At 59.5% G+C, this 22100-nt stretch overlaps 1 protein-coding gene across 2 annotated transcripts; it reads left to right on the top strand.

Annotated features, from left to right (window-relative positions):
• Positions 1-14995: 14995 nt before the first annotated feature.
• On the top strand, positions 14996-20583 carry LOC103348387 (DNA dC->dU-editing enzyme APOBEC-3A). 2 transcript variants are annotated; one of them, XM_051845892.2, is made up of 5 exons: positions 14996-15226; positions 18269-18407; positions 19503-19647; positions 19895-20010; positions 20190-20583. In XM_051845892.2, exons 1-5 carry the CDS (start codon positions 15198-15200, stop codon positions 20196-20198), a joined length of 438 nt encoding a protein of 145 aa, XP_051701852.2. In that variant the 5' UTR covers positions 14996-15197; the 3' UTR covers positions 20199-20583. The 2 variants fall into 2 exon arrangements, with proteins under 2 accessions (XP_051701852.2, XP_008255250.3); XM_008257028.4 differs by having other exon boundaries at positions 15008-15226; positions 19362-19647.
• The last annotated feature ends 1517 nt before the right edge of the window (positions 20584-22100 follow it).

Genomic DNA, 22100 nt, shown 5'->3' with positions numbered 1-22100 from the left:
TGCATGAAGTTTGTATTCCTTAAATTAAAAAGTTTCTGGGGGAAAAAATAGCATCTTCTCCCCACTACCCAGAAAGCCAAGTGCTGGCCCCGCCCACAGGTTTCTAACCACACACACAGACACACACACACACACACTCACAATGTCACTGGGTGTGTCTCCTGTGGTGAGGATTGCTGGCGTAGCTGGGTGCAGGGTAACATGAACATTACAGGGGTCACATCTGTTGTAGAGCAACACCCCCAAACTAGCTGGAGGAGCTGCTACAGAACCCCCAAACCTGGGTCTGCTGGCTCGCTGCGCAGAAAGCCAGCCGCTGATACGGGGTGGTACAGCCGGGAGGTGTGCACGGCACAGCGCGGAGCAAGGAGCCGGGCAGCTTACTTCCCAGGCTCCCCGAGGGGTAGGGGAGAAGGTTCTTATTCTCAGAGACTGAGGTCGGGGCTGAGGGGCGCGTGGTCAGCTCGTGCACAGTTCCTGGCGGGTCCGCGGCGCGCGTGGCCTTCCTTCGCCTGGTCGGCGATGCTGTGCACGTAGGGAACGTGTGGTGGCCGGGTGGCTCGGGGTGGTCTGGGGGTTGCATGTGAGCGGCAGTCACCTTCTGCCCCCGCCTGGAATGCTCACAAACCCCTCTGGACAGGACCGGCCAGCAAGGGTTATGCCTTGGGGGAGCTATGGCGCCTTGAGTGCGGGGATCAGAACCCTGCAGGGCCAGCGGGGCCGCTCCCTCCAGTCAGTGAGCTCCTTCCGGTAAAGGACCGGCGAGGACACCGTGGGCCGAGGGCGACGGCGAGAGGCGGGGGCCTGTCTGCGCGACAGGGGTCTGGTCTCAGTTCTCACCGTCATCAGCTGCAGGGCGGCAGATTCCCATGGTGCACGCTCTACACACTGCGTCCAGACAAGTGATGCTCTCGGGGCCGCTGGGACAGAGCACGCTGTCGAGGTTACGTGGTTGGCTTCCCCTTTTGCTTGTTCTGTGGGAATGCTTTCACTCTTATCTGGACTGCTCTCACAGGCAGAGCAGAGCAGCCCAACCAGGGGCAGGGCTAACCTCGGCACCTGCAGGTGCTCTAACCCTGGGCTAACCTCAGCACCCACAGGTGCTCTGACACTGGGCTAACCTCGGCACCCGCAGGTGCTCTGACACTGGGCTAACCTCGGCACGCAGGTGCTCTGACCCTGGGCTAACCTCGGCACCCGAAGGTGCTCTGACCCTGGGCACAGCTTCTTTGCCGCTAATGTCCACATGCTTGCTGTGTGCAGTGGTGCTCACGATCAGACTGGCCTTCCCGCAGTCCTTGTCCTGTCACTGGATTCGGCCCCAGGACGGGGACGAGCCTCTGGTAACACCGGCAGTCATTCCCCATCAGGCTTGTGGGGGAGGGGCTTTCCTAGGATGCCAGGGTGGGGTCCATGACACCCCTGTTCCTCCCGGGGCTTGGGGCCCAGCGCTGGTGGAGGGTGTGGAAGGGCCTGGGCAGGCCTGGGGGCTCAGGAGGAAGCTGGGGTGCAGGTTAGGGGAGGACAACCCGGGGAGAATGGAGCCACCACACTTTGGAGGGGCTTTCTTGGAGCTGGGAGTGAGAGGAGGGGGCTGTGTGGCAGGGTGGGATTGGAGAAGGCAGGAAACAGGGCAGGGGGCTGAGCAGAGAGGGGTGTTCATGGGGTTAGGAGCGGTGTGCTCTTTCCCCCAGAATTTAGCTCCCTCTTTTGTTTCTCCAAAAATCCTTCTGTAGGATCTGGAAGAAGGGAGGGGGAGGAGGGAGACACAGAAGCGGTGATTGTTCTGGGGTTTGTCTGCTGTTTTGATATCAGCAGGAAGGGCTGGACAATAGCCAGCTGCCTCCAGGGCTCCAGTCATACCCCGGGCACACTCTGGGTCCAAATGCCCCATTAGCGTCACCTCGCACGGAGCCAAGGGCACTCTGGCCACACCTGCCGTCAGAAGACGTGAACAGGTGCACACAGGTTCAGGGCGGTCCGAGCTCTGAGCCGGCACAGACGCGCTTCAGGGCACGGTGGGGCCCGATCCCAGCCCGGCTGGTGTCTGGAACCGCACAGCCTCGTACCCGGGGTGCTTGCTGGGAATTAACAGCCCTGCCCTCCTGTGCAAGCTCTTTGCCAGTATCTGGAATGACATCAGTCTTCCCTCAACTTTGTTTCCAGTTAAGGAATGTTGCAAAGGAAGACAAGAGTACAGAAGCTGAAAGCCAGGCTGTGTTACAACCCACAGCATGAAGTGGATACTATGTTGCCCTAGACTGCTACAGATCTCTCTTGTGGGGAGCAACTCGGACTAGACTAAGTTACTGGAATTAAGACTTATTCTATGCATCTGCTCTCCCACAATATGGCGCTGGGAGAGGAGGCAACAGCTTCTACCCAGCTGCCTCTCACCAACTTGACAAGCTGCAGGAGCTGCTCCTGATTGGAGGAGAGCAGCGTACTCGGCGTGTGGGTAGCAGAGTTGGGATTGGTGGAAGAGGACTATAAAGGAGGAGAGAGACAACATGTACCAGGAACATCTATCTGAAGGAACACCTGTGCAGCCCCCGAGAGAGCCGGCCGGCGGTGTGCCGCTCCCCCGCGGAAGTGGGGAAAGTGGCCAGGGGGAACCGCCCTTCCACGGAGGTGGAAGGGACGGTAGCCAACCCGGGAAGAACCAGCAGCAAACCCGGGGAGGGCCGAGCAGACAAAAGAACAGCGCAGGGTCCTGTGTCGTTCCTCCACGAAGATGGGGAGCGACATCTCTGAATTCCTTTGTCTCCAAAGGGCCCCTGCTCTCCCCTCTTGGCTGATAACCGCATCCTAATACGAAGCTGCTTCCTCCTCTTGGGGTGGCTGGCTCGGACGCAGGACGGGGGAGCCCTCTGAGGCATCCTTGGTGACTCGCTCTCACTCAGCACCCAGTGGCTGACGTTAGTCCACCTGCACATCTTCCAGGATAGCCCAGAGGAGAGGAAGCCGGCTGTCCCCTCAGCTGTCACCGCCCCCCCAAGCCCTGGTGGGATCAGCCGCTGCGCCCTCGCGAGCCAGCGCGTCCAGGGAAGGCTCCGGAATGGACTTCTCCGGGCGGTGCTGCCGCCTTCTTCTACTTTTAAAAGGCTTTGCTGCTGGTGTCAGGAACACGATGAATTTTTCTGTGTTTACCTTCGACCTCCCGCCCTTGCTGAGAGCTTGTCTACTTTTCTAGGCGTTTCTGTTCTTTTCCAGTCTTCCACCCTGGTGTGTTCTGTTGTAGTCCAGGGCCCTGGCTTGAACTAGCATCAGGCTGAACAGTGGCTGTTATGGCGGCATATCGTTGTGTCTTTCCATTTTGTTTATCTGAAAGACAGACGCACAGAGATCTTTTATCCACTGGTTCCCTCCCCCCAATGCTTGCAACAGCCACAAAGTTACAGAGGCAGAGGCAGAGGGAGAGGCAGAGGGAGAGAGAGAGGGAGATCTCTCATCTGCTGGTTCACTCCCCTAATGTCCTCAATGGCTGGAGCTGGGTTGATCCGAAGCCAGGAGCCAGGAGCTTCTTCCAAGTCTCCCACATGGGTGCAGGGGCCCAAGCACTTGGACCATCTTCCACTGCTTTCCCAGGCCATAGCAGAGAGCTGGATCGGAAGTGGATCAGCCGGGTCTCGAACCATTGCCCATATGGGATGCCGGCACTGCAGGCCAGGGCGTTAACCCGCTGCACCACAGCGCCGACCCCTTACTCAGTTTTGAATCCAGATCATTTTAGCTGCTCCAGGTCAGCCGGGGAGATCGAACGCTTTTCCTATTTCTGTGACAGTCCTGTCAGGGGAAGCTGAGCTCCTCACAAAGCCCCAGGGCTGCTGTTTTGGTGTCGCTGTTGGTGTGGACACTAATTTCCTTTTGGACGCTGTCACTTCCTGAGCCTCATTCCCTCAGTGTCACTATTATCATTTTTCCTTCTAGAAAGTCATGCACTTTCCTCACGTTGCAGATCTGTGGGCACAGGTGCGTTTATGGTATTCGCTTCTGACTTCTCGCAGTCTCTGTAGCTATGTTATTTTTCTACACATGGAGATGGTTTTGCTTTTTCACTGTAGAGATTTTCCAGCTTTATTGTTTTCTACAAAGTACTAGGTTTTGCTTTTGATAACTTTATTATTCATCCTTCTCACTTGTTGAATGTATCACTTAAACATTTTTTCACTTAAGCTCTTAATATCCATTTTTTCTTTTTCTTTTTTATTTGACAGGCAGAGTTAGACAGTGAGAGAAAGAGACAGAGAGAAAGGTCTTCCTTCCGTTGGTTCACTCCCCAAATGGCCACGACGGCCAGCGCTTTGCTGATCCGAAGCCAGGTGCTTCCTCCAGGTCTCCCATGCAGGTGCAGGGCCCAAGCACTTGGGCCATCCTCCACTGCCCTCCTGGGCCACAGCAGAGAGCTGGACTTGAAGAGGAGCAACTGGGACAGAATCCGGTGCCCCAACCAGGATTAGAACCCTGCGGTGCTGGTGCCGCAGGTGGAGGATTAGCCTAGCGAGCCATGGTGCTGCCACATTTTTTCTTTTCTTTTTTTTTCTTTTTTTTTTTTTTTGACAGGTAGAGTGGACAGTGAGAGAGAGAGAGACAGAGAGAAAGGTCTTCCTTTACCGTTGGTTCACCCTCCAATGGCTGCCGCGGCCGGTGCGCTGCGGCCGGCGCACCGCGCTGATCCGATGGCAGGAGCCAGGTACTTCTCCTGGTCTCCCATGGGGTGCAGGGCCCAAGCACTTGGGCCATCCTCCACTGCACTCCCGGGCCACAGCAGAGAGCTGGCCTGGAGAAGGGGCAACCGGGACAGAATCCGGTGCCCTGACTGGAACTAGAACCCAGTGTGCCGGCGCCACAAGGTGGAGGATTAGCCTAGTGAGCCATGGCGCAGGCCCATTTTTTCATTTTTAATGTATGCATTTAGTGACACCAAAATTCTCTTAAGTATGAAGTGTTCAAAAAGTTCATGGAAAATCCACACTGTCAAAAACTATGCATGGATTTCACAAATGTGTTGCACCAAAATAAAGTTACCTTTAATTCCATTTTCCCTACTTTTTTTTCTAAAGATTTATTTCTTTGAAAGGTAGAGTGATAGAGGCAGACAGGCTGACAGATCGTCCAGCTGCTGGGTCACTCCCCACATGGCCGCAACAGCCCAGGACGTGGTTGAAGCCGGGAGCCAGGAGCTCCAGCTGCGGCTCTCACGTGGACTGCAGGAACTCAAGCCCTTGAGCTGCCTCCTGGTGGCACTACTCGGAAGCGGAGTGCAGCTGCTGGGGCTCAAACCAGCACTATGATACGGGATGACGGCTCGGCCCGCCGGCCCACAACACCTGCCCCCCACCCACACATATTAAAGTATCCTCATACAGTTTTAGCTGTATTCCACAAGTCTGATGTTTTTCTCAAAACTCAATGTTTTATAGATGTGCCCGGTTTCCACCAGGATTTTATCTCCGATGCGGGAGTGATGGAGGAGAGGCAAAGATGTGGCTGAAATCCTGGCCCCCACACCCAGCTGTGTAGCTCACTTAAACTCCACGGAAACCAAGACTCACTGGGCCCTGGGACAGGGACCAGCAGGCGTCAGCCTTTGTCGCATTCCCCAAGAAGCACAGTGAGCGTGCACATTGTACAAGCACTCCTGGGGACACGCTGGAGGCCAGCACTGCAGGGGTGGGCAACTCGGGGTCCAGCCAGGGGGCGGAACTCTGGTGGACGGAAACGATTTCCTACGGGGGTTTCTCATAGGAAGCTGGCATTGAGCAGTGGCCGGGCGGGTTGAGCCATCTCTGTGAGGGCATGCGCTGCGGGGCGTCCAAGGGGGGCCTTCCTGGGCCGGACAAGTTCCAGGCTGATTTGGGGACGGCCCAGCAGCTGCAGGCTCGGTGGCAGCTTCCCACCCGGGAGGTGAGCCGGCTGTCCCGCTACACAGAGAGGCTGCCCACCTGCTCCCGCACACCCCTAGGAACCCCTGCACCCCACCCTGAAGCACAGGCAGGGTGTGCAGCCTGGAGCTACCACAAGGGGGCGGAAGAGTTGACGCTGACCCGGAGAGAACTTGGCTGGGATTGTTTGCATCAAGTCTGTGGATCAACATTCTGACATTGAGTCTTCTCGGCCATAAACACGGTATAGCTCTCCCTCTAATCAGGTTTTTTTTTTTTTTTTTAACCTTAGTGAGGTTTTGTACTTTTCAGTGATGGATCTTACACATTTTCCCCGTTTATTTGAAAAACACACAGAGACAGACAGAGGGCGAGCTCTCGTCCACTGGTTCACTCCTCCAACATCCACCGTGGCCAGGGCTGGGCTGGGTGAGGCGGAAGCCTGGGCCTCAATCGGTGTGTCTCCCGTGGGTGGCAGGAAGCCCAGGACTGGAGCCCTCGCTGCTGCCTCCCGGGGTCTGCCGCTGCAGGAAGCAGGAGTCGGGAGCAGAGCCGACGGGAATCCCAGGCATCGATTCGGGATGCAGACATCTTAAGTTCTCTGCCTCTGCAAGATGATTATTTACAAAGATTAACTAATTTATTTGAAAGGTAGAGTTACAGAAAGGCAGGGCTGGAGAGAGAGACAGAGAGATTTTCCATCCACTAGCTCCTGTGGCTCCCATGGCTGAAGCTGGGCCAGCCAAAGCCAGGAGCCAGGGATTCCATCCGGGCCCCCCACGTGGGTGGGAGTCAGCGTGGATCAAGTAAGTGCTCCCTGGAATCAGCGAGAGCCCGGGGGAGCTTCCGACGGCCGCTCTGTGCTGAGACTCCAGGCGCGTCCTTACAGAGCTGTCTGCTCTCCGCAGCCCTGGCGTCCAGGAAACCTCCCGACCTCAGCTGCCGACCGGGAGAGGCGGTGGGCCGGGAGAACGGTCTCCACGCTGTTACGTACGGATCAGATTAGGCAAAGATTTTGAATGAACTTTCCAGACAGCATGCATTGAAGATATAAGCAGCCAAATCTCCCAGGAATGAAAAGCTCTGAAAAGGATAATAGTACGAGACACTGTATTTCGAATTATTGATTTCGGCCAACACTTTACATTCTTCTTTGCTTTAATGGCCGACTTTATGCACATCCTCCAGCTGGCCCTCCCAGGGGTGTGGGTTGCAGAAATCACCCAGCTTACACAGAATAAAAAGAACCCCTGAGCGTGGGGGTGAGGGAGCCGCGAGGAGGCGGAGCCACCGCCCGCTGGCCCAGGCACAGGGTTCAGCTTCAGGCGTGGGCACAGGTGGAGGAGGAAATGTGTGAAGCGGTGAGGAGAAGCCTGCGGGTGGCGGGGGCGGTGGCGGGGGGGGGGGGGGCAAGAAGAGCGCACACCGTCTAGCAGACCAGCAGTCACAAGTTGTTTTACGGACACGGACGCCCTGGTTGCACATTCCTGAAACACCCATCGCGTCGTTAGATTTAGAGACGCAGATGCTTGACGGGGAGGGGAGGCAGACTCCGGTGAGGTGAGCAGAAAACGGCAAATCCTTAGTTTCTCAGAGGAAAAGCAAACGCAGCATCAAAGGGTGGACAGTAGGTCACCCCCGAGCCAGCGTCCATTGAACTGAGAAATTACTAGAAATTACCAGATACTGTACGAGCTGTCCTGAACATTTCTCCTTGGTTGTTCCACTGTTTCCATGTATGGGAGCTGGACTTTTTCCTAAGAATGCGCTCAGCTGTGGCTGAGAGGGCCATGTCTCTAGATCTGTGCCTCAGTTTACCAGTCGGAACCCACGGAGACTCCTCAGGCTCGGGTGCATAACCGCGCCCGTGGGCCTCGACGGTCGTGATTCCGGGTGGGAACGGTGTGTAAGGGAGATCCTGCGGCCGCGGGAGTGACACTGGGGTCGAAGGCGCGAGGCCCCTCCCTGCTCGAGTCCCCGCCCTCCTGAAAACGCGGCACCTGGGTTCTTCCAGGCCACCCTTGGTCCTTCGCGCACCCACTGCGCTCACTGAGCCCTCCCTGGGGGACGTCTCCTTATCCTCAAAACCCGCCCCTCCCCCTCTCTCCCGGGCGTCTCACACTGCGCTGCTCGGCCCCTGTGGCCCACGTGGGGGACCCCACGGCAGCCGCCTTGCCGCCTCTCCCACCAGAGACTCCACTAGGCCAGGGGCTTAGGAATAGGCTGGCGACCCCTTTCCTGAGTCTTAGCCTCCTCCGTTTTCGCAGAGCCTGTGCGAAGCAGGCCCCCAGAGTCGGGGCACCCGGTTTTCTCCTGGCTGTCCGGCACGTGACAGCGTGCTTCGTCCACCTGGATGGACTCAGGACGACCTTGGGCCTGGAACACTGCAGGGTGGAGCCCAGTGTGTGCCGTGTGTACGTCCAGTCTGTGCGCTGGGCACTCAGAGGCTCTGCCTGGTGTCTGTTGGGTGCCCGCCAGCCCTGCCCTGCCCTGCCCCTCCCGGTCAGGCTAACATCCACACACACCTGCACTCTCCTAAGACAGCTTGGGGCCTGCTGGGTGGCCTGAGGTCACCTTGGGGCTCCCGTTGTGGCGAAGTGGGCTAAGCAGCTGCCTGTGACGCCGGCATTCCATAAGTGCACTGGTGGATGTCCCGGCTGCTCCACTTCCGATCCAGCTCCTTGATAATGCACCTGGGAAAGCAATGGAAAACAGCCCAAGTGCACGGGCCCCCGTACCCACGTGGGTGACCTGGGTGAAGCTCCTGGCTCTGGCTTTGGCCTGGCTCAGCCCTGGCCATTACAGCCATTTGGGGAGTGAATCAGTGGTTTGAAGATCTTTCTGTCTCTCCCCCTCTCTCTGTAACTCTTTCAAATAAAGACATCCTTTTTTTTCCCTTCTTTTTTTTAAAGAGCTAATCAATGAGAAAAGGAGATGGTATTCATCCAATTAATATTCAGGGCACACCTGTGGCCCACCAGGCACTCCAGCGATGGTGACCTCCATGGAGACGCTACCCTGTGCCAGGCAGTGTCACCAGAGCTCTGTGCCAGTCGAGGCCATGAAGCTGGGGTTCAGATCCAGATGTCCTGCTCCAGAACAAACGTGTTTAATTCGCATACAAGGGGCAGGCCTGGTGCAGCAAATGTGCCGGCTGACACCTGCCGAGGGGCCCGGGCTGCAGGGGCAGGATGTGCCAGCAGGGGATGGGGGCAAATTTTCTTCTCATGGCGGTGACTCAATTTGTTGATGAATCGAATGTTTTACTGGAAGCCTTTAGTCCATCTATGTAAAAATATTTTAATATCTATATAGATCTATAAATGGATTTCAACCATTTTAAGTATCATGGTAACTAACATACAATACCCTTATTCACTTTTTTTTGTTTTTAATTACCTATGATCCATCGTGGCCCACGAATATTAGTGGGGAATTTCAGAAATGATGCATAAGTTTATTTATTTATTTTTCTCTGTGGTGTGTCATCACATTTATTCATTGTTTAATTGGAAAGCGAGAGAGAAAGACAGAGACAGGCAGGGACCTTCCCCCTGCTGACTCACTCCCCAGATGTCTGGAACAGCAGGGCCAGGTCAAAGCCAGGAGCTTGGAGCTCCATCTGGGTCTCCCCTGCGGGTGCCAGGGACTCAAGCTCTTGGGTCGTCGTCTGCTGCCTCCCAGGTGCACAGCAGGACGCTGGAAGCAGAGCTGGGACGCCCGCCCCATTTCCTAAGATGTAAATCTCAGGGCAAGGAAACCACCACTGTCGCTCCCCCTCTTCGTGGAGGAACGACACTAAACCCTGCCTAGGCTTCATATCCAAGTCACGGCACCATTATGTCGCTCCCCGTCTTCACGGAGGAACGACACAGGACCCTGCGCTGTTCTTTTGTCTGCTCGGCCCTCCCCGGGTTTGCTGCTGGTTCTTCCCGGGTTGGCTACTGTCCCTTCCACCTCCGTGGAAGGGCGGTTCCCCCTGGCCACATTCCCCACTTCCGCAGGGGAGCGGCACACCGCCAGCCGGCTCTCTCGGGGGCTGCACAGGTGTTCCCCTTAGATGTTCCTCTTGGATGTTCCTGGTGCATGCCGTCTCTCTCCTCCTTTATAGTCCTCCTCCGCCAATCCCAACTCGGCTGCCCACACGCCGAGTACGCTGCTCTCCAATCAGGAGCAAGTCCTACAGTTTATTGGCTGAACTGGAGGCAGCTGTGTAGAAGCTGTTTTCTCCTCTCCCAGCACCATATTGTGGGAGAGCAGATGCATAGAATAAGTCTTAATTCCAGTAACTTAGTCTAGTCCGAGTTGCTCCCCACAACCACGAGCTCTGCCCCGCTGCTCCTCCCGGTGTCCATCTTCCCACGCCCCACGCTACCTGCTGGGGGCGGGGCCGCTGAGAGACAGACCGAGGGCCCGCCTTCTCATGCCACCTGTCACAGGGGAGCGTACGCTCAGTACCATCAGCCCTCTCGGGCGTCCACTGAGGGTCTGGGCGCACCCCTGTGGATGAGGGGTGGCCTCACTCCACACTGCAAGGACTCTCCCCACCCACGGGGCCCTGCTGAAGTCTGACAGCACCAGTGGGGCTCAGAGACCGAGGGAGCGAGGGTGGCGGGGAAAGTGTCTCACGCATGGACCGCCGTCTCCCTCTTTCCCGAGGGGGACTGAACTGGTTATGGGGGGGGGGCAAACGGGCTGGGGCAGCCTCTCCAGTAGCAGCTGAGACAGCGGCTTGAGAGAGGCAGGAAGTTTGCCGCTCTAAAAGGCAAAGATTAAAAGACCCAACTCCAGGGTGTGGCAGGGGAGGTCAGCAGGGGGACAGGGGGCCGTGGCTCATCTGGGCCCATCCAGGGTGGGGGAGGGGACGCAAGGCATGGGAGAGGGGAGTCCCACTGGGGCAAGGGGGAGCTGCAGCCGCCCCCACCCATGAATCGCTCCTCCTGCCAATCGCGTGTCCAGTGCCTTCCCTGCTGTGTCAGCCCCTAGCTTGACCCCACGGCTCACTGGCCAGCGGCATACCAACGAGTGCTGTGTGGGCAGAGTCTTGATGACACCTGCTTTGTTTGAAACACCTCTGGCCATTGCCCCCAACCCCAGTCAGCCTCCAGGGATGGATTCTGGGCAGAGCTGTTTCCAAGCAGGTATCTTGGCCACTGGGCCCAGGACCAGGCTCCTCCCCCTGCACCGGCCCAGCTGGACAGCGCCTCTCGCCTCTCCGGCAGCCCTGGGATTCCTTTGTTTGCTGGTAAGGAGCTCTGTGAGGACAGGTGGAATGTCTGTGGCCATCTGCCTGCTCCCGGCCCCTGCCACCCTGGCCTGCTCGTCAGTCACCAGCCGCTGTTTGCTATTGCCACACCCAGGGAGTGGGGGCTGTGTGTCGCTGCTCCAGAGGCCAGGGCCAGTGACGTGGGCTGAGTGCTGAGGGGTGAGAGGGGCCCAGGCAGAGGGAACAGAAGGTGCTGTGAGCAGAATGGGACCAGGGCGCAGCGCGGGGAGCAAGTGCAGGGGAGAAGCTGGGAGGGGTTGGGAAGGGCAGCTGTGTGCCAGCAAGGAGGCAGCCGTGTGCGTGTGCATGCGTGTGTGTCCAGAGCAGGGCTTGTCAAACAGCACCCATCGCAGGGACCTGCCCGGGTGTCTCTGGGGAAGGGTCAGTGCATCCGCTGGGGAGAAGGGGAAGCGGACACTGAGCAGGGGACACTGGGAACTCCCGGTGACGGGAAGGAGGCATTGGGGGTGCACAGAGCAGATAAGTCAACAGAATTAATTATTGGCTGTGGGACTGAGGGCAAAGACAGGAAGCACTGTCGGCCACTTGTGCAGCCTGGAAGTGCTGGTGACCAGAGCCTTGCTCTGCGGAGACCATGGAGACTGGCACATTCCACTGCGGTCCTTACGGGGAGACTGGCGCATTCCACTGCGGTCCTTACGGGGAGACTGGCGCATTCCACTGCGGTCCTTGCGGGGTGAAGCGGCTCCTGCCCTCCCATCACGGCTGCTCCCCCTCCCCCACCTCCCTTCCCCCACTGGCATTCCCTCCTCCTCCCAGGGAAGGGGGCTCAGATCTAGCGAAGGCACAGGGTGCTGCTATGTTAGGGCCACTCTTGAGCGAGGTATGAGAATGCCATATTCTTCGTGGCTCCCTGAAGTCCCCGGGTGGCAGGTGCGCAGCGTGTCACTGCCGGCAGCCCCCACAGAAGGCAGCTCCCACAGAAGGCCCTGAATCTCACCCTCTAGCCAGGATGGAGGCCCAGGAGACCCAGGCCCTGGGGCACTGGGGCCTGGGGCACTGAGTGAGGCCCCTCTTCTTCCCTCGGGGTTGGGCTAGTGCCCAACTTTTTGATTATTTGCTCTTGAGCTGGAGGGAGGGCTGTTGTCAGAACCCAGAAACCAAAACCAAAACCTAAGTATGAGAATTAATGACGCAGGTCTCCCCACGCCCTCCCCGTGGGGAGAAATGTCACAATTTCCTGACTCCCACCAGAGCTGAGGGACGCACTGGGTGTGTCTCGGTTCTTAGGGAGGGGCTCCTTTCTCGTGGGACTGTACCTGCGTGTGCGTGCGTGGCACAGGGAAGCGGCTTAACATCTGCACATACAACCCGTTCTCTGTCACATCCTAGGCTTCGGAGTCCCCTTGGAACACCGGGGAGCTGCCTGCTGCAATCCACCGTGCAGCGGGGCAGAGGAGACCAGGGACGGAGGAGGGCGCTGGTGCTGGGGCTGAGCCCCGTGTGTCTCCCATTCCCTGGTCCTGTGTTCCCCGCCAGCCCCTCCGCTGTGGGCTCAGCTCAGAGTAAACACCGATGGCTGATGATAAACTTGCTTCACCAAGTGCACCTGCTGTGGCCGGCGGGAGCCACCAGCAGAGCACAGACCCCCTCCCCAAAGCCCTTGGAGGAAGGACCAGAGGCCACGTCTGCTCCTCGCCTCTGCCACCCCGACTTGTCCCGGGGGGTCACCCTGAGCTCGGAGCCAGCAGGAGCCGGGGCGTCCCTCCTGGGGGTGGACACCGAGGCCTTGCGTCTGTGAGGAGCTCCCTATGCTGTGCACACTCAGGGTGGGCGCTCGGGTCTGCACACTGAGCTGGGGGTGCTGTACGAGCTGGGCTGGGATGGGGGAGCCTGGTTCTGGGGGAGTGTGAGCTCCTGACCAGTGGCGCTGGCCACAGGTGCGGCTGTGTGCTCCTCGCTGGGCGAGCGCTCTCCCGCAGGCTCCCGGGGTCACTTTGCTTACGGCCGATTCTGCTGCCCAGAGCGTCTTTTGTACCCAGCAAAGCTGTCAGGACCCAGGCCTGCTGCCTGTCCCTGGTGCACCTCTGCTGCTGGTCCCTCATGGCTCTCAGATAGCTGCCTACCTCCAGACCTCACGTCTCATCCCGGGGAGAAAGACCTGCATACCCTTCTAATGGGGCAGCAGAGGGTGTGGACCAGGACAGGGGCTTATGGGGACTCCCGATGTCTTCCTTCTGAGACCCTGCTTGTCCCTCTCCCTCTCTGAGGCCCCTCCTGGGTGTCCCCAGCCTTGGCCGGCCACCCTCTCTTCTCTGTCCCCAGACACACGGTCACTGTCTGCTGATGCTGCCCCATCCCCGTCAGGCTCCTCCTCCCACCCCCAACCTGTGTCTCCCGCATCTTGGCAGCTACGTTGGTTGTCCCGTGAACAGTCTACATGTGGATTCCGTGGAGCTGGAAAGACAGAACTGCCCCTCCTTGCCCAGGGACCTCGGCCTTGGCGAACAGCGGCAGCGACAGTGAGCGGCCGTGGGCGCAGATGGGGCAGTTAAATGATAGGCGAAGGTCCCGTTCCGAGGACTATGTCTGGGACACGGTTATTAACCAAGGCAAATAGTGACTTTACTATTACAAAGAGGGGAATTCTGTCCATCAATGAATCACCCAGTTCAGAAACAATGTATCATCCCACCAGCACCCATGCAGGTCCCACGGCACCCATGCAGGTCCCATGGCCTGCAGCCCAAGCCTGGGGGTGGTAGCTGCTCCCAGAGCCCCAGGTGCACTCGGTTGGGGGCCTGGGGTGAAGACTGAGGCCAGGGGGGAGGCAGCTGGAGACCCTGAGGGTCCCACAGGGCACGAGGAACCCAGACTCCCCCTCCCCCTGCTGGAGGCTTTGTGTCCTGACACCGAGGTGGGCTGCTCAGGGAAGGGCAGGCCTGTGGGAGGTGGGTGGGGGTGGGGGGCGAGCTGTGGCCTTTGTCCCGGGACCCCCGTGTGCAATGCGTGAGTGTGGACCAGGAAGGGCAGCCGGGAGTCAGATCTACGCATGCCCCCAGGACACCACCACCCAGGAAACCATGCACGGCGCAACAGAGAAAGGTCCTCAGCACCAGAGGGGACGAGGTCTGGGGACAGCTGAGGGCCCCCGAGGCCGGGGACGCCGGGCTGAGCTTCTGTCCTTAAAGCACACACTGGCCGGCCTGGGCAGGCACGGAGCCAGACACTCAGTTCAGGCGGCTGGGACAAGACTGTCCCTAAGACATGGGCTTCCTCTGGGTGGGACAGACGTGGCCTAAAAGGAGCCAGAAAGATAGAGGGGCAGCCCCCTGGGGCTCACGTGGCAGAATCTTCCAGAAGGCAGGTGTGCAGGCAGGAGGGCCAGGGAGGGGCCGTGGACTACATCTGTCGCCAGAGCTGGGGCTGGAAGAGAAACATCACCCAGTGGCCGCACGTCCCTGAGGCCGCTTGCTGGGCCGCCTGGGTGGTCGGTCATATGACCTCTCCTGCCTTTGTTTTCTCCTCTGAGTAATGGGCTCAAACTCTCCTCTCTGGTCTTGGTCCTTGGGAGGACTGACTGGAGGCAGGGCTCAGCCCACCCGGGTGCCCTTCTTCCCCCCAGAGCCCAGGACAGAGGCCTGGCAGCTGCGTCTCAGGCCTCAGGCTCCCCCCACGCTGCAGCTGCCCACACAGGGCCGCCCCGTGCTGCCTGCCTGCTGTGAGAGTCGAGGGCCGGGCTGCCCTGGAGCCTGCTGACGTGGACTGAGTCTTGGGTGGGGCTCTGTCAGGGTGAGAACACCTGTCTACTCTGCTTCACCTGTTCCCTGAACCTGTGGGCAGGGCTCCAGCTGGAGCTGTCACCAGGGCAGAGGCATCAGCACCAGGGCCAGCCCCGGGAACACAGCTGAGAACTTCCGTCTCTGCCAGTGGCCTGTGCGGCCTGAACCGTGGAAGGGGTGGGGTACAGCACAGCCAACCCAGAAACTTCCAGGTCCCTCCGATGACATATAAGGCTCCGGGGCCCAAGAGCTTGCAAGAGGAGCCACCGCAGGCTGCGACAGTGATAGGAGCCAGGAAGCGACATGGAGGACAACGCGGCCCCGGAGCCCAGGTACCGCCGGCCCCGTGTGGCTCCTCTGCCCCTGAGCCTACCCCAGGGACTCAGCCACTCCCTCCAGGCACTGCTGCTGGGGCCACGGGGACTCTCCGGTAGTCCTGACTCCCTCTCTCTGGGCCTGACCTCCGCAGCCAGGTCACGGGTCCTGCTCCTTGCTGGCTGTCCGTGGTCATGGGGGGACGCGGTCAGGACGACGCACGCATTCCTCGCTGCCCCGGGCTCACCCAACCCTGCCCTTTCCATTGCTGCCCTCTAGGCAGGGTGGGGGCATGTTTTCTGCCAAGGACCATTTAGAGATTTATGACATCGCTGCGGGCCGTGCACCATTAGCCTGCTATAGATTGATCGGATTTTGAGTCTTGTCTGTAGCTGCCCAGGGAAGGCCAGACCGGATGATTTTGCAAGCCTCCTGTGGTCGATGGGCTGGCATTCCCCACCTGTGCCTTGCTCGTCCCGGTACACTTGACACTGAGCTTGGGGTAAGGACCCGCTGTGTGTCTGTGCGTCAGTCACTCGGGCCCTGGGCCAGGCAGGATACACGGCTCCATGTTCCCGCAGCCCAGGGCTGGCCCGGGAGGCTCGGGCCTGAGACCTCTGGGAGATGGACAGCGTGGTTTCTGGATCTTTCTCAGCTCTGCCAAAGCACATGCGTGTTGACTGGAAGAGCTTTTCGGGAAGACAAGGGAGGGCTGGGTGGGGGTGGGGGGCACCTCGGCACGGAGTGGGGCAGGAGGCAGCGGGTATGGGGCTCAGGGCTGCTGCTCAGAGCCCCGCGGATGCCCACGTGGACCCTCACAAGGAAGGCAGGAGGAGGGGCGCAGGCTGGGCGTCTCCTACACACTGCACAGGTACAAAGAGCGCCCCTCTCTATCACAAATACGGCTGAACACCTGGGGCAGACAGGTGTCCAACGCCATAGTCAAAGGACTTCCGGAAAAGAGGCTTTCTTTCCAGAACGGAGGTGAGGAAGTGAGGAAGGACCGTGGACCAACCAGGAGGCTGGGGACACCCGGGCTGGCGCAGTCTCCTAAGCAGGCGGCTTTGCGGGTTCCCCACCGCTGCAGCTCAAGACGCAGGAAGGCGGCACAGGAGGCATCAGCCGCTCTCCGAGCAGCCCTGGGGAAGGCAGGCGGCCTCCCATGAGGGGGTGACTGCAGTGCTCGGTACCCGCGGGGCAGTGGCGCGAGGGCCCCAGCCTACGCGTCCACAGCCGGAGCAGGAAGTGCAGGTGCACGACACAGAGCCGCTGGGACACGCAGCCCAGCCCAGGGACTAACCACGAGCCACGGGGGATGCGCAGCCCGGGGACTCCTCCCGCCCCCTTCCCGTGCTTCGGGGGATGCGCCAGCAGAACAGGGGGCCGGCTCAGAGGGAGGGCGTGCCAGGCTCCAGGAAACCCTGGCCCCTGCACAGCCGGCAAACTAAGGGAAGGTCCAGACGACAGCTGACCTGGGGGGCGACCCACGCGGGGCCAGGGGCTGCCCAGGGCTCTAGGAGGAGTGGCGCCTTCAGTGGGACACCACGCGGTGAGGCTCGAGGGCAGCGGGTCCAAGAGAGACGGGAGGGCTGGGGGTCGCCCGTCAGCTGTGGCTGCGGTGGGTCTCCACTCCTTTCCACAGCAGCTTTTCCAGTTCTCTTTGGGGACCTGGCCACCTCCATGGACCACAGCCTGAGGGGACAATCACAAGCAAGGGCGGCTCGGAGGTCAAGGGCAGACAATGTGGCCCCTCCTTTGAATGGAGCAAAGGTTTTGTCCCCCGGTGCAGCCTCAGGACTGCCCTTGGTCCCCTCCCCCTAAAACCCACTCTGATACCCCCCATCTGCCCCTTTCACTTCCAAACAGGGTCAAGGAGTGTCTAGGAGGAGACAAGCAGGGGCCCTTCTGATGAGCTGCCCGTGGGATGCAGGTGCCGGGGCCTGTGTGGGCCTGGCTGCAGAACATCGCAAAGGGGAAGCCGCTTGAACTTGACACAGGAAGACTTTAAAAGATAGATTTGTTTTATTTGAAAGGTGGACTTAGAGAGAGACAGGGAGAGAAGAAGAGAGGGAGAAAGGGAGGGAGAAGAGAGGGGGGAGGGAGGGGAGATGGGGGGGTAATCTTCCATCCACTGAATCATCCCCAAAAGCCAGGAGCCTAGAACTCTGTTTGGGTCTCCCACATGGGTGCAGGGGCCCAAGCACCTGGGCCATCTTCCACTGCTTTCCAAGGTGCATTAGCAGGGAGCTGGGTGAGAAGTGGAGCAGCCAGGGCTCGAACCTGCACCCATAGGGGATGCCGGCGCTGCAGAAGGGGGCTTAACCGCTGTACCACAAAGCCAGCCCATGCGTCAGATCACCGCACGAGCAGCCCTGTCAAAGGTGACTGTGCAGAGACAAACACTCGCTGAGCTTCGGATTCCGACGGGGGAGTGGTGCTTCCCTCCCTCGCACAGTAAAACTGCAGGTGGCGGGGGTGGGAGGGGAGGAAGCAGAGGGCCGCCGAGTCCTGGACTTACAAAGATGGGAGCCGAGACTGTGTGGGTGAGAGAATGAGAGACACCGACACCGGTGAGGGTACAGTCGAGGGACAGAGAACTGGGACATCCCTTCCCGGACAGGGCTGGGGGAGGGGTGAGGGAGCGGTGCGGATTCTCCCCCCCAGCACAGCTGAGTTTGCAAATCCGAGGAGTGTCAGGAGAAGAAAAGCTCCTGGCATTCTCTCCCCCGGGAACCCACTCAGGACGTCTGCTGCGTGCCCAGGGCGGCACAGGCTCACCCTGCAGCAGGAAGGTCGGCCTCAGAGGGGCCACCTCCTGCAGGCGCTGGGGGGCAGCCAGGGCCGGGAGCAGCGCGGGGACCCTGGTGAGGCCCTGAGGGTGCTCCAGGGGGTCCCCAGAGGGCCAGAGAGAGAAGCTGGGTGGCTCCGGCGAGCGAGTGGAAGCCCCTCCCCTGACACGTGCCTCGGGAAGCCCGGAGCAGAGGCGAGGGGTGCGGGGCAAGGCATGAGGTGTCGTCCTGGGGGGCTTGTCTTTGCATTTCTTCCACCATTGTCCGCAGACCCCTGCTGGATCAAGGCACATTCATGGATCACTTTGCAAATGAAGATGGGGGCCGTGGGCTGAATGAGACCTACCTGTGCTACGAGGTGCAGCTGCTGGATGGGAGCTCCCAGCACCAGGGCTTCCTGCGCAACAAGGTAATTGTCCCAGCCCAGCTGCAGGCCGCAGGGCCCGCCCCGATCCAGGGGCATTGCAGGTAGACGGTTCCGGGCTGCACCTGTGAACTGAACCCCACAGTTCCTGCCACCTTCAGAGTCGGCAGCTGGGCTCTGAGGGGTGGCACAAGTCAGAAACAAGCCACATACTGCAGGCCTGGCCCCACAGGTCCAGTGCCTTGGCCACTCCCTTCCTGCTGTACCTCTGAGGAGGGGTCAGGGCAGGACAGACAGGCGGTTGCACAAGGGCCAGGCGGGGGGCAGATCCACCAACTCCGGAGTGGTGCCATGGCTCCCCCAGGGCTGCAAGTCCCCAAAAAACCCTGCAGAATGGCTCTGCTGGGGGGCCCAGGGACACGTGACCCCACAGAGAGCCTTTGCAAGAGTCTTCCTGGGGCAAAAAGCACCACCATCCCAGGAGGTCTGGGGTCACTGGCGGAGGAGCAGGCACTGACCAGGCTAAAGGACCCCTGACCCGGGACAGCCCCCGGCTGGGAGGTCGACTTCTGATTGGCTGCGGTCCAGGTGTGGGTGCTCCTCTGGTCACCACGGGCCAGGCAGGGCTCTGCAAGGACCCTCATGCTGCTTGAGATGTCCTGGCCAAGGGTCCCAGGCCCCATGACTGCCCAACCACACTGCCCATTCCTATTTAAATGGTTGCTTTTTTTTTGTAATTTTCAATCTTAGAATTTTTGCATTGATTTTGGTAATTTAAATAAGCATTGAAAAATCATTCTTCTTGACTCTTGAGATCTTTGTAACCCTCCAGTTCTGTGCTGGAAGCCTCGCTGGCCAAGCACGTGGGCCATCGTCTGCAGCTTTCCCAAGAACATTAGCAGGGAGCTGGAAGTGGAGCAGCCGGGACTCGAACCGGTGCCCGTATGGGACGCCGGCATCACAGGCTGCTGGCCCCTCTCTCCCCTCTTTCATACGCAGCCTAGTTATCCAGACCCGTCACTCCGCCGCCATGCGGAGCTGTGTTTCCTGGACCTGGTCCCTGCCTGGCGGCTGGACCCCGCCCAGCACTACAGGGTCACCTGGTTCATCTCCTGGAGCCCGTGCTTCCTCTGCGCGCAGGCCGTGGCTGAGTTCCTGAGGCGGAACGCTCACGTGAGCCTGCGCATCTTTGCCGCCCGCATCTACACCTGGCGCACAGATTACAAAGCGGGGCTGCAAGACCTGCAGAGGGCCGGGGCGCAGATAGCCATCATGACCCCCGCAGGTGAGAAGGGCGGAGTGAAGGGGCCCAGGGAGCGGCTCCCACAGCCTGGGCAGGATTCGTGGGGAGGGGGAGGAAAGAGAACTCTGACTCCAGTCCACAGAGAGGGTTTGGTGAAGGAGCCGAGGCACCCGGGGATGGAACTCGACACTGAGGTGCTGACGGGGACAGCCTGCTCCTGGGTCAGCCCCCGAGCTGCCTCTCCTCCCCCCGGCCAGGAGCTGACGTCACCTCTCCTGCCCTGTTCTAGAGATTCAATTCTGCTGGAACACCTTTGTGGACAACCAGAGTAATCCATTCCAGCCCAGCCTCGGGCTGGACATGCAATGCCAGCTCCAGCAGAGGGAGCTGCAGAGCATCCTCCAGGTGCCGCCCCTCCCCCGCCCTTTCCTTCCCGCCCCTCCCTGAGTCCCTCCTCTCCTAGCCAGCCTCATCCTCATCCTCATCCCCACTGTCACTGTCATCCTAACCGAGCCCAGCGCTCTCTCTGTTCCACCCTCCCAGCCACCTCACTTCCTGCTCCATTCAATTTCTCCCGGATCCAGGGTCTCTGAATAGGGCAGGAGCCCTCCCTGGAGCCTCACGAAAAAAGTTCTGCATCAGGGAACGGAGACCACGGACACCACGGACACCACGGAGACAGCCCTCCCCCGCTGTGCGCAGGCGCCCCAGACGGGACTGGAGCGATGCGCTCAGGGTGGGAATGAGACGTTTCTGAAAAATCAGGGTTCAGTCCTGTCTCCTTGAAAGCATGCCCTGGTATTTCACCCGATAGTAGGAGTGTGCGCAGTCCTCTCAGAATCGTCTTCGGTTCAGTAACGAACCACTTGTTTTCATTGGTCTTGAGTCCCGATCAATGCGCTGAAACACAGACTCGCCCACGACTCAGTGTGAGTGCATCACGAAGTCCACATTGCTAAACACGCACTTGCAAATGTGCGGACGCCTTTCTTTTCCACAGTGGGCCTGGGCGCGGGTGGGACAGGAGTCACGCTGATCCCTGGGGTGGGTAAAACTGAGCCAACTGACGGGAAGGGACCCAGAATTCAAAATCTACCTCGGCACCCGGGACACGGACTCCCCTGCGTTGCCGTGATGTGACAGCGCCGCCATCAGAGGAGAGGCGTGCTGGGTGCAAGCAAGCATCAGCAAAGTGCGCCCCCAGGGGCGTGGCTGGGGGAGTCCTGCTGAGCACCCTTCTAGGGAGGGAGGGCGCAGCCCACCCAGGTCACGCTGCCTTTTGGCGCCAACAACACCCCTCCCCCTCCCCACCTCTCCCTCTCCCCCTCCCCTCTCCCTCCCCTCCCCTCCCCCTCCCCCTCCTCCTCTCCCTCTCTAACATTCTGTTACAGAGGCCAGTGACAGTCACACACTAAAATTTTATTTGAGAGGCGAGGCAACTGGTCGGGACCGACACCCCCTACCAGAGTGCGGCCCCCAGTGGCGAGTCACACAGCATTTATGGAATTCTGTCCACTCGGGCTCACAATTTTGAAACTTCTTGTCATGCAGTCACCAGGCCCAGGATGGCGTTGTAAGATAAACGTGGTGCGGCACATTTCTCTAATCTTGGGCAGAACACTGGGTTGGGAGAATTGGAATTGGCCCCACACATCAGTCCCTGGAATTTGCCCCACACAGTTTCTCTCTCTCTCTCTCTCTCTAAGATATATTCATTTATTTGAAAGTCAGAGTTACAGAGAGAGAGAGAGAGAGAGAGAGAGAGGTCTTCCATCCACTGGTTCACTCCCCAGTTGGCTGTAATGACCGGAGCTGCGCTGATCCGAAACCAGGAGCTTCTTCCAGGTCTCCCACATGGGTGCAGGGGCCCAAGGACTTGGGCCATCTTCTACTGCTTTCTCAGGCCATAGCAGAGAGCTGGATCGGAAGTGGAGCAGCCGGGACTTGAACCGGTGCCCATATGGGATGCCAGCACTGCAGACAGCAGCTTTGCCTGCTACACCACAAGGCCAGCCCCACAGTTTCACAAGATAGCCATTAGCAAGCAAGCAAGCAAGCAGGACTGATCTTTACCGAAGCGGGAAATCACACAGTTAGCTTTTAGCCACACTCACTCCACTTTGATTTCGACTCTCCATTTCTCTCTCCAACTCTGCAGTCTAAGGAAAGGAAGGGGAGGGGTCCAAGTTACCTGGAACTGCCATCCATTCAGGTGGTGCTGTCGGCTGAAATGGTTTCTTGGGAGCCTCCTGGGGTACAGTGGGCAGTCCCCCGCTCCGTGGCTGCTCCACCCACCACCCTCCCTGCCCTCCTCTCCCAGTGCCCCAGCGACCCGTGCTCCACAGCGGTCACTGAGCCAGGAGCAGAAAGGACCGCCCTAGCCCTCACCCCGTGTCCAGAGACTCCCTTCACACCCGCTGGCAGTGGAGGGAGAGCCAGGCCAGGCCGCCGGGGCCCCAGGCTACCCGGCGTCAGCCCCCCTCCGTGCTCAGCCC

This window comes from Oryctolagus cuniculus, chromosome 11 (genome assembly GCF_964237555.1).
Source record: "Oryctolagus cuniculus chromosome 11, mOryCun1.1, whole genome shotgun sequence".
Lineage (NCBI taxonomy): Eukaryota > Metazoa > Chordata > Mammalia > Lagomorpha > Leporidae > Oryctolagus > Oryctolagus cuniculus.
The sequence above is the reverse complement of the archived record's forward strand: the minus strand, read 5'-3'. Positions and strand labels throughout refer to the sequence as shown.

Bases quoted from the DNA above. Each gene is read 5' to 3' on its own strand.
- LOC103348387 (XM_008257028.4), top strand. From the start codon at position 15,198: ATGGAGGACAACGCGGCCCCGGAGCCCAG. The intron at 15,227-18,268 runs GTACCGCCGGCC...CATTGTCCGCAG, and splicing joins AACGCGGCCCCGGAGCCCAG to ACCCCTGCTGGATCAAGGCA. The intron at 18,408-19,361 runs GTAATTGTCCCA...TTTCATACGCAG, and splicing joins AGGGCTTCCTGCGCAACAAG to CCTAGTTATCCAGACCCGTC.